At 44.7% G+C, this 13096-nt stretch overlaps 1 protein-coding gene across 3 annotated transcripts; it reads right to left on the reverse strand.

Annotated features, from left to right (window-relative positions):
• Positions 1–4505: 4505 nt before the first annotated feature.
• Positions 4506–12664, reverse strand: LOC149983673 (E3 ubiquitin/ISG15 ligase TRIM25-like). 3 transcript variants are annotated; one of them, XM_090230917.1, is made up of 5 exons: positions 11964–12664; positions 11419–11514; positions 7569–7802; positions 6618–6688; positions 4506–5011 (listed from the first exon to the last, which is right to left on the reverse strand). In XM_090230917.1, exons 1-5 carry the CDS (start codon positions 12558–12560, stop codon positions 4708–4710), a joined length of 1302 nt encoding a protein of 433 aa, XP_090087043.1. In that variant the 5' UTR covers positions 12561–12664; the 3' UTR covers positions 4506–4707. The 3 variants fall into 3 exon arrangements, 1 of the variants encoding a protein (XP_090087043.1); XR_016495023.1 differs by lacking the exons at positions 4506–5011; positions 6618–6688; positions 11419–11514; positions 11964–12664 and adding an exon at positions 10530–10655; XR_016495022.1 differs by lacking the exons at positions 4506–5011; positions 6618–6688; positions 11419–11514; positions 11964–12664 and adding an exon at positions 7958–9245.
• Positions 12665–13096: the final 432 nt, after the last annotated feature.

Below are 13096 nucleotides of genomic sequence, written 5' to 3' on the forward strand. Positions count from 1 at the left end.
TCATTTAAATAATCACTCCACATTCTGACAAGTAGTGAAAGGTTTGGAGTGAAAAGAAGATTCACAGCTTCCCAAACCATTGTTGGTCGACACTCAGGTAGTAACTGAGAGAACCTCCATTCTGAAGGCCTTGAATCAGCATTTTATAGATGCAGGCAGTTTATTTGAAAAGGTCAAAATGTCTAAAATGAGCCCCCTATGAATTTACCTTGTCATCCCTGACACCCCTGAGCTCTCCTTCACCAGGTTCTCCTTCTCATCCCTGACACCCCTGTGCTCTCCTTCAACAGGTTCTCCTTCTCATCCCTGACACCCCTGTGCTCTCCTTCAACAGGTTCTCCTTCTCATCCCTGACACCCCTGTGCTCTCCTTCAACAGGTTCTCCTTATCATCCCTGACAACCCTGTGCTCTCCTTCACCAAGGTTCTCCTTCTCATCCTTCTCTGTTTCAGAAGTGTGTAAAGCCCTGAAATAAATTGATAGAACAGAATCCCCTGTCCCTGATGAACTAGACCCCCGCTTCCTACACCTGCTGCTGACATCATTGCTCCCCCATATATTTCTAAACTCACGCTTGATGTTCAGGAAATCCCCAAGTTATGGAAATCTGCTTTTGTACTGCCTCTCCTGAAAGGTGGAGATCCTTCGCTGCTTGACAACTATCGACCCATATCAAAAGTGTATCAAAACCGTCTGTTCTGTCAAAGGTCCTGGAGTCCTTAGTAGGTCCTGGAGTCCTGGAGTCCTTAGTTAGTAGGTCCTGGAGTCCTTAGTTAGAAGGTCCTGGAGTCCTGGAGTCCTTAGTAGGTCCTGGAGTCCTGGAATCCTTAGTTAGTAGGTCCTGGAGTCCTTAGTTAGAAGGTCCTGGAGTCCTGGAGTCCTTAGTTAGAAGGTCCTAGAGTCCTTAGTTAGAAGGTCCTGGAGTCCTTAGTTAGAAGGTCCTGGAGTCCTTAGTTAGTAGGTCCTGGAGTCCTTAGTTAGAAGGTCCTGGAGTCCTTAGTTAGAAAGTCCTGGAGTCCTTAGTTAGAAAGTCCTGGAGTCCTTAGTTAGTAGGTCCTGGAGTCCTTAGTTAGAAGGTCCTGGAGTCCTTCGTTAGGTGGTCCTGGAGTCCTTAGTTAGTAGGTCCTGGAGTCCTTAGTTAGTAGGCAGCTGAAGGCCTCCGAGAAAACAACTTCTTTAATGCAGTCAGGCTTTAGGTCTGGACACAGCACTGTTTCAGCAACATGGAGGGTTTTACATGGATGCAGTCAGACTTTAGGTCTGGACACAGCACTGTTTCAGCAACATGGACGGTTTTAAGTGACATCCACTCTGCTCTTGACAAGAAGTGTGTCTGTCTTTATTTATTTATTTATAGTTTATCTTTATCTTTTGAAAATGCCCAAAGAGCATTTAACATCACACAACTGAATCTGAATGATTTGAAGCTGGTTCTGAATTTCAGATGCCAGGCATGTTACTAATCATGTCATTGCTACAATGGCTGGACATACTATACAGCAAGTCAAAGTGTACAACTATTTGGGTGAGTCGGTTGATGACAAGCTGAGCTTCACTGTTCATGTGGAGAACTTGATCAGGAAGCTCAAGCTGAAAATAGGTTTTTATTACCGGCATGAGGCTTGTTTTTCTCTGGAGGCCAGGAAGGAGCTGGTATGATGTACATTACTGGCATCGGGCTTGATTTTCTCTGGAGGCCAGGAAGGAGCTGGTACGATGTACATTAGTGGCATCAGGCTTGTTTTTCTCTGCAGGCCAGGAAGGAGCTGGTACGATGTACATTACTGGCATCAGGCTTGTTTTTCTCTGCAGGCCAGGAAGGAGCTGGTATGATGTACATTACTGGCATCAGGCTTGTTGTTCTCTGGAGGCCAGGAAGGAGCTGGTATGATGTACATTACTGGCATCAGGCTTGTTGTTCTCTGGAGGCCAGGAAGGAGCTGGTATGATGCACATTACTGGCATCAGGCTTGTTTTTCTCTGGAGGCCAGGAAGGAGCTGGTATGATGCACATTACTGGCATCAGGCTTGTTTTTCTCTGGAGGCCAGGAAGGAGCTGGTATGACGTACATTACTGGCGGTTTTAAATTTTAGTGATGTTATATATATGCAGGCCTCAGCCACGACCCTGAGAGCACTTGATTCAGTGTATCATGCAGCCCTCAGGTTCTTTACAAATCAGAAACGTCTAACACATCATTGTGATCTCTACAGCGCTGTTTTTAATGTAATATGTAATTGTTGTACTTTGTGTTTATAGTGTTGTTTAATGTTGTGTTAAATAAAGGTAAAATAAAAACTATAATAAAAAATCTATACAGATACTGTATGTAGAACCATAGTAAAGACCAGTATGGACTATCAATACAGGTACTGTATGTAGAACCATAGTAAAGACCAGTATGGACTATCAATACAGGTACTGTATGTAGAACCATAGTAAAGACCAGTATGGACTATCAATACAGATACTGTATGTAGAACCATAGTAAAGACCAGTATGGACTATCAATACAGATACTGTATGTAGAACCATAGTAAAGACCAGTATGGACTATCAATACAGGTACTGTATGTAGAACCATAGTAAAGACCGGTATGGACTATCAATACAGATACTGTATGTAGAACCATAGTAAAGACCAGTATGGACTATCAATACAGATACTGTATGTAGAACCATAGTAAAGACCAGTATGGACTATCAATACAGATACTGTATGTAGAACCATAGTAAAGACCAGTATGGACTATCAATACAGATACTGTATGTAGAACCATAGTAAAGACCAGTATGGACTATCAATACAGATACTGTATGTAGATCCACAGTAAAGACCAGTATGGACTATCAATACAGGTACTGTATGTAGAACCATAGTAAAGACCAGTATGGACTATCAATACAGATACTGTATGTAGAACCATAGTAAAGACCAGTATGGACTATCAATACAGATACTGTATGTAGAACCATAGTAAAGACCAGTATGGACTATCAATACAGGTACTGTATGTAGAACCATAGTACAGACCAGTATGGACTATCAATACAGGTACTGTATGTAGAACCATAGTAATGACCAGTATGGACTATCAATACAGGTACTGTATGTAGAATCATAGTAAAGACCAGTATGGACTATCAATACAGGTACTGTATGTAGAACCATAGTAAAGACCAGTATGGACTATCAATACAGGTACTGTATGTAGAATCATAGTAAAGACCAGTATGGACTATCAATACAGATACTGTATGTAGAACCATTGTAAAGACCAGTATGGACTATCAATACAGGTACTGTATGTAGAACCATAGTACAGACCAGTATGGACTATCAATACAGGTACTGTATGTAGAACCATAGTAAAGACCAGTATGGACTATCAATACAGGTACTGTATGTAGAATCATAGTAAAGACCAGTATGGACTATCAATACAGGTACTGTATGTAGAACCATAGTAAAGAACAGTATGGACTATCAATACAGATACTGTATGTAGAACCATAGTAAAGACCAGTATGGACTATCAATACAGATACTGTATGTAGAACCATAGTAAAGACCAGTATGGACTATCAATACAGATACTGTATGTAGAACCATAGTAAAGACCAGTATGGACTATCAATACAGGTACTGTATGTAGAACCATAGTAAAGAACAGTATGGACTATCAATACAGATACTGTATGTAGAACCATAGTAAAGACCAGTATGGACTATCAATACAGATACTGTATGTAGAACCATAGTAAAGACCAGTATGGACTATCAATACAGATACTGTATGTAGAACCATAGTAAAGACCAGTATGGACTATCAATACAGATACTGTATGTAGAACCATAGTAAAGACCAGTATGGACTATAAATACAGATACTGTATGTAGAACCATAGTAAAGACCAGTATGGACTATCAATACAGATACTGTATGTAGAACCATAGTAAAGACCAGTATGGACTATCAATACAGATACTGTATGTAGAACCATAGTAAAGACCAGTATGGACTATCAATACAGATACTGTATGTAGAACCATAGTAAAGACCAGTATGGACGATCAATACAAAGTGACCATTTAGAATGAGGCCCAGTTCAATGAGAGGAAGTCTTAACAGAACTGGGGGATGACAGACAGGAAGTGGGGGGGTGGAGATCTAATATATTGTTGTATCAAACACTAAAGCATGATATTGTAATAAATCTACACCCTATTCCCTACGTAGAACACTACTTTAGGCCTGGTCAGAAGCACCGTAGTGCACTACGTAGGGAATAGGGAACCATTTGGAACAGAGACAGTAATTCCCCTGAACATCTTCCTCTTCCTCATCTGGTTTCTTGAACAGCCCTTCACTCCTCCACTCTTCCTCCCCTCCTCCCTTTTCATTCTATTCTATCAGCCACACCACTAGCTCACCTCCACACAATACATTTACAAGTTAAAGACACACCTTGGAATAAATAACAAAGGAAAACTATTACTAGATGAAGTTGAGTGTTTTTTATTATTTCCCATCACCATAAATCATATTTAATCACTGAACAGCAGCAGACCTAACTTCATCTGTTCCTGACTCTGGATAGTGGATTAAAAAGACCATCAATCTCCAATGATATTAAAGTACTATTCTGAACATTACTGATATACTGAGTGGCAAGTCAAGATATCTGCTGGTTTTATTGTTTGGTCAACAGCACCACCTGCTGGACAGGTTTAATGTTGCTGGACTGAGCAGTATGGGAGGATGAAAGATGACACATTTAGGGCCGGTTTCCTGGACATCTACATTGAACATACTGTTTAGTCCAGGACTAGGATTCATCTGTGTCTGGGAAACCAGACCATATAGTTTAGTAGAAAGTAAGTGATACCAGCTTGTAGTGGGCTGACTAGTCCTGAATTGTCCTTTAGTTCCTGGACCATTTTCCATGCAGCTCCAGGTGACAGAGAACACATCAATTAGGACCGAGCCAACAAGCTGATCAATGATACTGAGGAGAATTACATAGAGACAGAGAACCAACTGAGAAAACATATCAATGGTTCTGAGTGACAACCAATATACATCAACACCAGACATCATGATTCATGGAAATGTACAAGATTAAAACATTGTATTGAATTTTAATTAATAACAAATCAGTTTACAGTTTAACCAGCTCAGCTATAGACTACACCAGCATAACTAGTATCTATGTGGACCCTACTACAGTTTAACCAGCTCAGCTATAGACTACACCAGCATGACTAGTATCTATGTGGACCCTACTACAGTTTAACCAGCTCAGCTATAGACTACACCAGCATGACTAGTATCTATGTGGACCCTACTACAGTTTAACCAGCTCAGCTATAGACCACACCAGCATGACTAGTATCTATGTGGACCCTACTACAGTTTAACCAGCTCAGCTATAGACTACACCAGCATGACTAGTATCTATGTGGACCCTACTACAGTTTAACCAGCTCAGCTATAGACTACACCAGCATGACTAGTATCTATGTGGACCCTACTACAGTTTAACCAGCTCAGCTATAGACTACACCAGCATGTCTAGTATCTATGTGGACCCTACTACAGTTTAACCAGCTCAGCTATAGACTACACCAGCATGACTAGTATATATGTGGACCCTACTACAGTTTAACCAGCTCAGCTATAGACTACACCAGCATGACTAGCATCTATGTGGACCCTACTACAGTTTAACCAGCTCAGCTATAGACTACACCAGCATGACTAGTATCTATGTGGACCCTACTACAGTTTAACCAGCTCAGCTATAGACTACACCAGCATGACTAGTATCTATGTGGACCCTACTACAGTTTTTACCAGCTCAGCTATAGACTTCACCAACATGACTAGTATCTATGTGGACCCTACTACAGTTTAACCAGCTCAGCTATAGACTACACCAGCATGACTAGTATCTATGTGGACCCTACTACAGTTTAACCAGCTCAGCTATAGACTTCACCAGCATGACTAGTATCTATGTGGACCCTACTACAGTTTAACCAGCTCAGCTATAGACTACACCAGCATGACTAGTATCTATGTGGACCCTACTACAGTTTAACCAGCTCAGCTATAGACTACACCAGCATGACTAGTATCTATGTGGACCCTACTACAGTTTAACCAGCTCAGCTATAGACTACACCAGCAGTACCATCGAGCCAAAACCCAGGATAGAGGGGCTGAGTGAATGTGGTCTGGACTCTGTGGAGGAGGGTCATTGTGTCAGAGACACTGTAGAAGGACAGAGTACCTGCCTTGTGATCCAGGTACACTCCTACTCTGGAGGACTGAGGGCCTGATACTTTAGTCTCAACATTATTGTGTCTGAAACAATATCCACCTCTAGAGCACTCTAAACTCCAGGACTTGTTATTGTATCCAAATCCACCATCATTACCTCTATCTGTTCTGCTGATGTCTTTATATGAGACTGCTGTAACAACATCACCAGTCCACTCCACCTCCCAGTAACAGCGTCCAGACAGACCCTCTCTACACAGAACCTGACACCAGTTGGTGAATCTGTCTGGATGGACAGGATATGGTTGGACTTGGCCTGTATAGGTCACCTTTCTGTTCCCTTCAGACAGAGAGAGGAGTGTGTGTGCTGTGTTTGGGTCCAGTGTGAGCTGACAGGAATCTGGGAGAAGAGCAGAGACCAATGAGGGGAGTCAGAACAATAAGTTAAGTCAGATACTGTATCTACCCTGTCTTTGATTAGAGCACAGCAGAGATCAAATCAGAGAAATATGAGGAGTCAGATAGATACCCAGTCTTTGATTAGATCTACTATTGCTATATATTTCTAGAGGGATTGTTAGGAGTGTCAGTAAAAAGAGACTGTTAGTTACTTCACAATAAAGAGACTCACATTGTAACAACTGTTCTCTGGTCTTGGGCTCTGGAGGCAGTACAACATCCACTATATTCACTACAGACACACAAACACATTGACAGAGAGAGGGAATGTTATCATCAGACCATATTCCACATGTATATGACTAGTAGGGAACTTTCAATGGTCTAAAGTTGATGTTCTTATTGTTTTCAACACACCTGTAGTGGAGATCTTGGTCCATTCTCCTTTAAGGAAGTCTTCTAGTTTCACTCTCAGTTCAGACACAGTCTTACTCACATCTCCAAAGGACTGAAGAGGACGGACAACGATGCTGGGTAAGTCTGAAGATATACTGATACTGGAGAGAGACTGATACCTCTGGAGAGAGAGAGAGAGAGAGAGACTGATAACTCTGGAGAGAGAGAGAGAGACAGAGAGAGAGACGGACAGAGAGAGAGAGAGAGAGGGACGGACAGAGAGAGAGAGAGAGAGAGAGGGACGGACAGAGAGCGAGAGAGAGAGACGGACAGAGCGAGAGAGAGAGACGGACAGAGAGAGAGGGACGGACAGAGAGAGAGAGAGGGACGGACAGACACAGAGAGACAGGACAACATAATGATTGAGATGAATAGTTTCACGTGAAGTTAATTTCATATCACATGTAACAAGACAGTTTAGTTACCTGGAGGAAATGGATGTGATCCTCTGTGTGTGAGAGCTGCTCCAGCTCAGTGCTTCTCTTCCTCAGCTCAGCTATCTCCTGCTTCAGTTGCTCCAGGAGTCCTTCAGCTTGACTCACTTGAGCCTTCTCTTGGGCTCTGATCAGCTCCTTCACCTCAGAGCTCCTTCTCTCAATGGAGCGGATCAGCTCAGTAAAGATCTGATCACTGTCCTCCACTGCTGACTGTGCAGAGCGCTGGAGAGAGAGCGAGAGAGCGAGAGAGCGCGAGCGAGAGAGAGAGAGCGAGAGAGAGAGAGAGAGAGAGAGAGAGAGAGAGAGAGAGAGAGAGAGAGAGAGAGAGAGAGAGAGAGAGAGAGAGAGAGACAGTAGGTTCAGTAGCCTCTCTGCACCTCATTGAGTCAGACCTCCGCCACCCTGCTCTCCAGGTCCACCAGGACTTGTCCTCCCTCCTGGACAGACAGGTACAGAACACCTCTTGGTCCTGCTCTACTCTCCTCCCTCCTGGACAGACAGGTACAGAACACCTCTTGGTCCTGCTCTACTCTCCTCCCTCCTGGACAGACAGGTACAGAACACCTCTTGGTCCTGCTCTACTCTCCTCCCTCCTGGACAGACAAGTACAGAACACCTCTTGGTCCTGCTCTACTCTCCTCCCTCCTGGACAGACAGGTACAGAACACCTCTTGGTCCTGCTCTACTCTCCTCCCTCCTGGACAGACAGGTACAGAACACCTCTTGGTCCTGCTCTACTCTCCTCCCTCCTGGACAGACAGGTACAGAACACCTCTTGGTCCTGCTCTACTCTCCTCCCTCCTGGACAGACAGGTACAGAACACCTCTTGGTCCTGCTCTACTCTCCTCCCTCCTGGACAGACAGGTACAGAACACCTCTTGGTCCTGCTGTACTCTCCTCCCTCCTGGACAGACAGGTACAGAACACCTCTTGGTCCTGCTCTACTCTCCCCCCTCCTGGACAGACAGGTACAGAACACCTCTTGGTCCTGCTGTACTCTCCTCCCTCCTGGACAGACAGGTACAGAACACCTCTTGGTCCTGCTCTACTCTCCTCCCTCCTGGACAGACAGGTACAGAACACCTCTTGGTCCTGCTCTACTCTCCCCCCTCCTGGACAGACAGGTACAGAACACCTCTTGGTCCTGCTCTACTCTCCTCCCTCCTGGACAGACAGGTACAGAACACCTCTTGGTCCTGCTCTACTCTCCTCCCTCCTGGACAGACAGGTACATAACACCTCTTGGTCCTGCTCTACTCTCCTCCCTCCTGGACAGACAGGTACAGAACACCTCTTGGTCCTGCTCTACTCTCCTCCCTCCTGGACAGACAGGTACAGAACACCTCTTGGTCCTGCTCTACTCTCCTCCCTCCTGGACAGACAGGTACAGAACACCTCTTGGTCCTGCTCTACTCTCCTCCCTCCTGGACAGACAGGTACAGAACACCTCTTGGTCCTGCTCTACTCTCCCCCCTCCTGGACAGACAGGTACAGAACACCTCTTGGTCCTGCTCTACTCTCCTCCCTCCTGGACAGACAGGTACAGAACACCTCTTGGTCCTGCTCTACTCTCCTCCCTCCTGGACAGAGAGGTAGAGAACACCTCTTGGTCCTGCTCTACTCTCCTCCCTCCTGGACAGACAGGTACAGAACACCTCTTGGTCCTGCTCTACTCTCCTCCCTCCTGGACAGACAGGTACAGAACACCTCTTGGTCCTGCTCTACTCTCCTCCCTCCTGGACAGACAGGTACAGAACACCTCTTGGTCCTGCTCTACTCTCCACCCTCCTGGACAGACAGGTACAGAACACCTCTTGGTCCTGCTCTACTCTCCTCCCTCCTGGACAGACAGGTACAGAACACCTCTTGGTCCTGCTCTACTCTCCTCCCTCCTGGACAGACAGGTACAGAACACCTCTTGGTCCTGCTCTACTCTCCTCCCTCCTGGACAGACAGGTACAGAACACCTCTTGGTCCTGCTCTACTCTCCTCCCTCCTGGACAGACAGGTACAGAACACCTCTTGGTCCTGCTCTACTCTCCTCCCTCCTGGACAGACAGGTACAGAACACCTCTTGGTCCTGCTCTACTCTCCTCCCTCCTGGACAGACAGGTACAGAACACCTCTTGGTCCTGCTCTACTCTCCTCCCTAAAACTACATTAAATACAACGTTAACTAGATATTATCTGTGTCATTTATAGCCTGGCACAGATAGTAAAACTACATTAAATACAACGTTAACTAGATATTATCTGTGTCATTTATAGCCTGGCACAGATAGTAAAACTACATTAAATACAACGTTAACTAGATATTATCTGTGTCATTTATAGCCTGGCACAGATAGTAAAACTACTGTAGCGACCCGCACAGACAGCTGTGTGTTATGTGTTCGGCTAGTAGGTGGTTGTGTTGTACTTACCAGTTCCCAGTGTTCGCGGGGTCCGACATGCCAATCAACCTGCTATCTGCCAATCACAGGAATGCCTGGGATGTTCTGATGCCGGGCATCCTGGTGGTTGGCGGAGTGGCGTGGAGGGGGCGGGGCATTGGAAGTTAAGGTTCAGCCTTTGTTCTCTCTCTTACGTCTGGGCTTCACAAGAGAAGGTCCCGATTGGCTTGTGGGGTATCTTTCATTTATTTGGCGTGAGCTAAGGCCAAACAGTAGCCTGTGTAAAGTTGCTAATAAACCGTCAATTCGTAACTCAATCCTCTGTCTGGACAATTGTTCCTTTATGATCTAGTCAGGTCATTACACTACATTAAATACAACGTTAACTAGATATCATCGCCACATAACTTATGTCGAATTTAAAAGACACCGTTAGTAACGTCTGTTACACTGTAACTTACAGGCAGCCTCACATAAAAACCTATTGGTTAACAAAGCTTTGATTATGACCAAAGTCTATAGTAGTGAAAGCTCTCTCTCTCTATTCTAACTTACCACACATTCACATCACTGCCTCGACATGAATGTGTCCTGTCAGAGCCGTTTCCTGTCCGTTAACTGTTAACAGTCTCGAGCCACAGCTTAACCAATGAGCTACAAGGAGGACTGACAGTCACGAGCGGTGCAGCAGCCTCTGCAGCAGCAGCCTCCCCCGGGTCCTAGTGCCCGCCCGGTAAGACGGTTAAGATGCGATGGAACGGTTGACGGAGAGAAAATAAATCACAGAGAAAATATATTGACTGATATATTGAATTGTTTAGGGAAGCTTTAGCTTTGGCTTTAATACATTCTGAAAATACTTGAAAACTAAAAGAGAAAAGAATAGTAGCCCTCCTCAGGAACAACAAAACCCTCACAGACCAACTTCTTCTTCTATGATATAATGGAGGTCCTCAAACCAACGTTAAAGGTGCATGGCGCCACCTACTGTGCTGGAGTGTAATCAATCACGGTTTACACCACTCTAAATCCTCCTACCTAACTCAGTACTTCTGAGAAAATAAAAGAGTCCTACTAACTTCTAATATACACTCCCCCATCCCCCAAATCCCTTCCAAGTTTAATGTTTACTGTTCATTTCTGATTGTTTATTTCACTTTTGTTTATTGTCTATTTCACTTGCCCTATGAATTTAATTCAATTGAGAGAGAGACAGTTCCATTTTAATGTATAGGGGACATGAGTCGTCATGGTTACTCATGGTTATGTGATGAGGCAGCCCAGCTGGTTACATGAACCAGTCTATTCTCTGAAAGGGGTCCAGACAGCCTGTTCCCAACAGTGGGGTCAGTGGGATTGGATAGGGGCCCCTCTCTCTCTCTCTCTCTCTCTGACTGGAGGAGAGAAGTGAAATGGTGTGTCTCCTCTGGTCAACAATACTCACCTTGAAAGATTCCACAGCCTGTTGGAGCTCCTTCAGCTCCTTCTCTCTCTCCTGGAATCTCTGCTGGACCTTCTGCTGACTCATCCCCAGCTGCCTCTGTGGAGAATCACTCTTCAATGAGCTATCAAGCTTTATTAGTCCAGTAGATCAATAGTATAGTAATGTGACATAGGACCCATAGAGAGGAAGGTCTACAATCCTGAGGAAGTCCCTTATATTATATGGAAGTCCCAATATTATATGATGTTGCTATGTGAATGATTATAGTTTTTATGGTAGGACTTCATGTATCAAGGGGTTGAGAATTAACTTTGGACTCATAAAAGGCCACTCAGAATGATATTAGTGTTTGACTTTAGAAAATGGTGATACTTTTGGAGAATCTGGGTTAACATATCTATATACTCAAGGTTTCTGTTCTTATTTGTGGATTCATTTCATATTGTATATAATATAATGATCTCATATTCAAACAGATTTAGTTCCTACTGTATCTTTAATTCTTTGTTTATCAGACAGTCACCTACAAGTTGTTCTGGTCTTACCTGTTTCTCAGTCCTCTCTTCTGCAGCTGACACTGTATCATGGCCTTTATGTTCATCCATCACACACAGCAGACAGATACACTGCTGATCGGTACGACAGTAAACCTCCAGCAGTTTGTCATGATGAGAGCAGATCTTCTCCTGTAGTTGTGCCGTGGCTTTGACCAGCTTGTGCTTCTTGAAAGCAGGAGATTCATAGTGAGGTTGGAGGTGAGTCTCACAGTAAGAGGCCAGACACGCCAGACAGGACATGAGGGCTTTCTGCTTTCTGGTCCCAGTGCAGACATCACACGCCACATCTCCAGGTCCAGCATAGCACAGAGCAGGAGGGGGAGCAGCTTGGAGTCCTGTCTTCCTCAGTTTCTCAACCACTTCAGCCAACATGTTATTTTTCCTCAGATTAGGCCTTGGAGTGAAAGTCTCTCTGCACTGAGGACAGCTATAGACCCCTTTCAGAACATCCTGATCCCAGCAGCCCTCAATACAGCTTCTACAGTAACTGTGTCCACAGGGAATAACCACCGGCTCCTTCAGTAGATCCAGACAGACAGAACAACAGAACTGGTCCTGGTCCAGCAGAACTCCCTGTTGAGCCATTTGGACGGTTGTTCACTGTCACACAGACAGACGACACAGAGACTCTGATCAGTTTCGTTTCCTCAGAAGAGAGTTTGTGGGAAGGGGAGGGACTTCCTGGTTCTGCCAGAGGGGTGGGGTTAGAAGGAGGGAGGGGTTAGAGCACATATGTCAGAGTCAAGGCCCGCGGGCCACATCCGGCCCGCAAGAAGGTTTTTTACGGCCCCTGGGATGATCTTGATTTATTATTAGAACCGGCCCGCAGCAAGCCGGCAGCCCGCAGATCTTTTACACGCACCAATACTACATTTCCCACAATGCAAAGGTGACGCACCGAGCAGTAGGCTGCTTCATTTCAATATTTATTGGCACAGCAGTCGTCAGCATCACAGTAAAATTAACTTTCAGATACCCATCAAAAATGGCAAAACGGAAGGTGGATACTGAGAACCGGGGGTTTCAAACAAGGTGGGAGTCGGAGTATATGTTCACGAAGGTAGCTGGAAAACCTGTGTGTCTTCTGTGTGGAGAAAGTGTGGCGGTACTGAAAGAGTATA

Source organism: Oncorhynchus mykiss, chromosome 4 (assembly GCF_057628025.1).
Source record: "Oncorhynchus mykiss isolate SJ-2025 chromosome 4, ASM5762802v1, whole genome shotgun sequence".
NCBI classification, from domain to species: domain Eukaryota; kingdom Metazoa; phylum Chordata; class Actinopteri; order Salmoniformes; family Salmonidae; genus Oncorhynchus; species Oncorhynchus mykiss.

Coding starts and splice junctions, on each gene's coding strand:
- LOC149983673 (XM_090230917.1), bottom strand. CDS start 12,560: ATGGCTCAACAGGGAGTTCTGCTGGACCAGGACCAGTTCTGTTGTTCT. Junction 11,515..11,963: donor AAGAGAGGACTGAGAAACAG/GTAAGACCAGAA, acceptor GATTCTCCACAG/AGGCAGCTGGGGATGAGTCA. Junction 7,803..11,418: donor AGGCTGTGGAATCTTTCAAG/GTGAGTATTGTT, acceptor CTCTCTCTCCAG/CGCTCTGCACAGTCAGCAGT.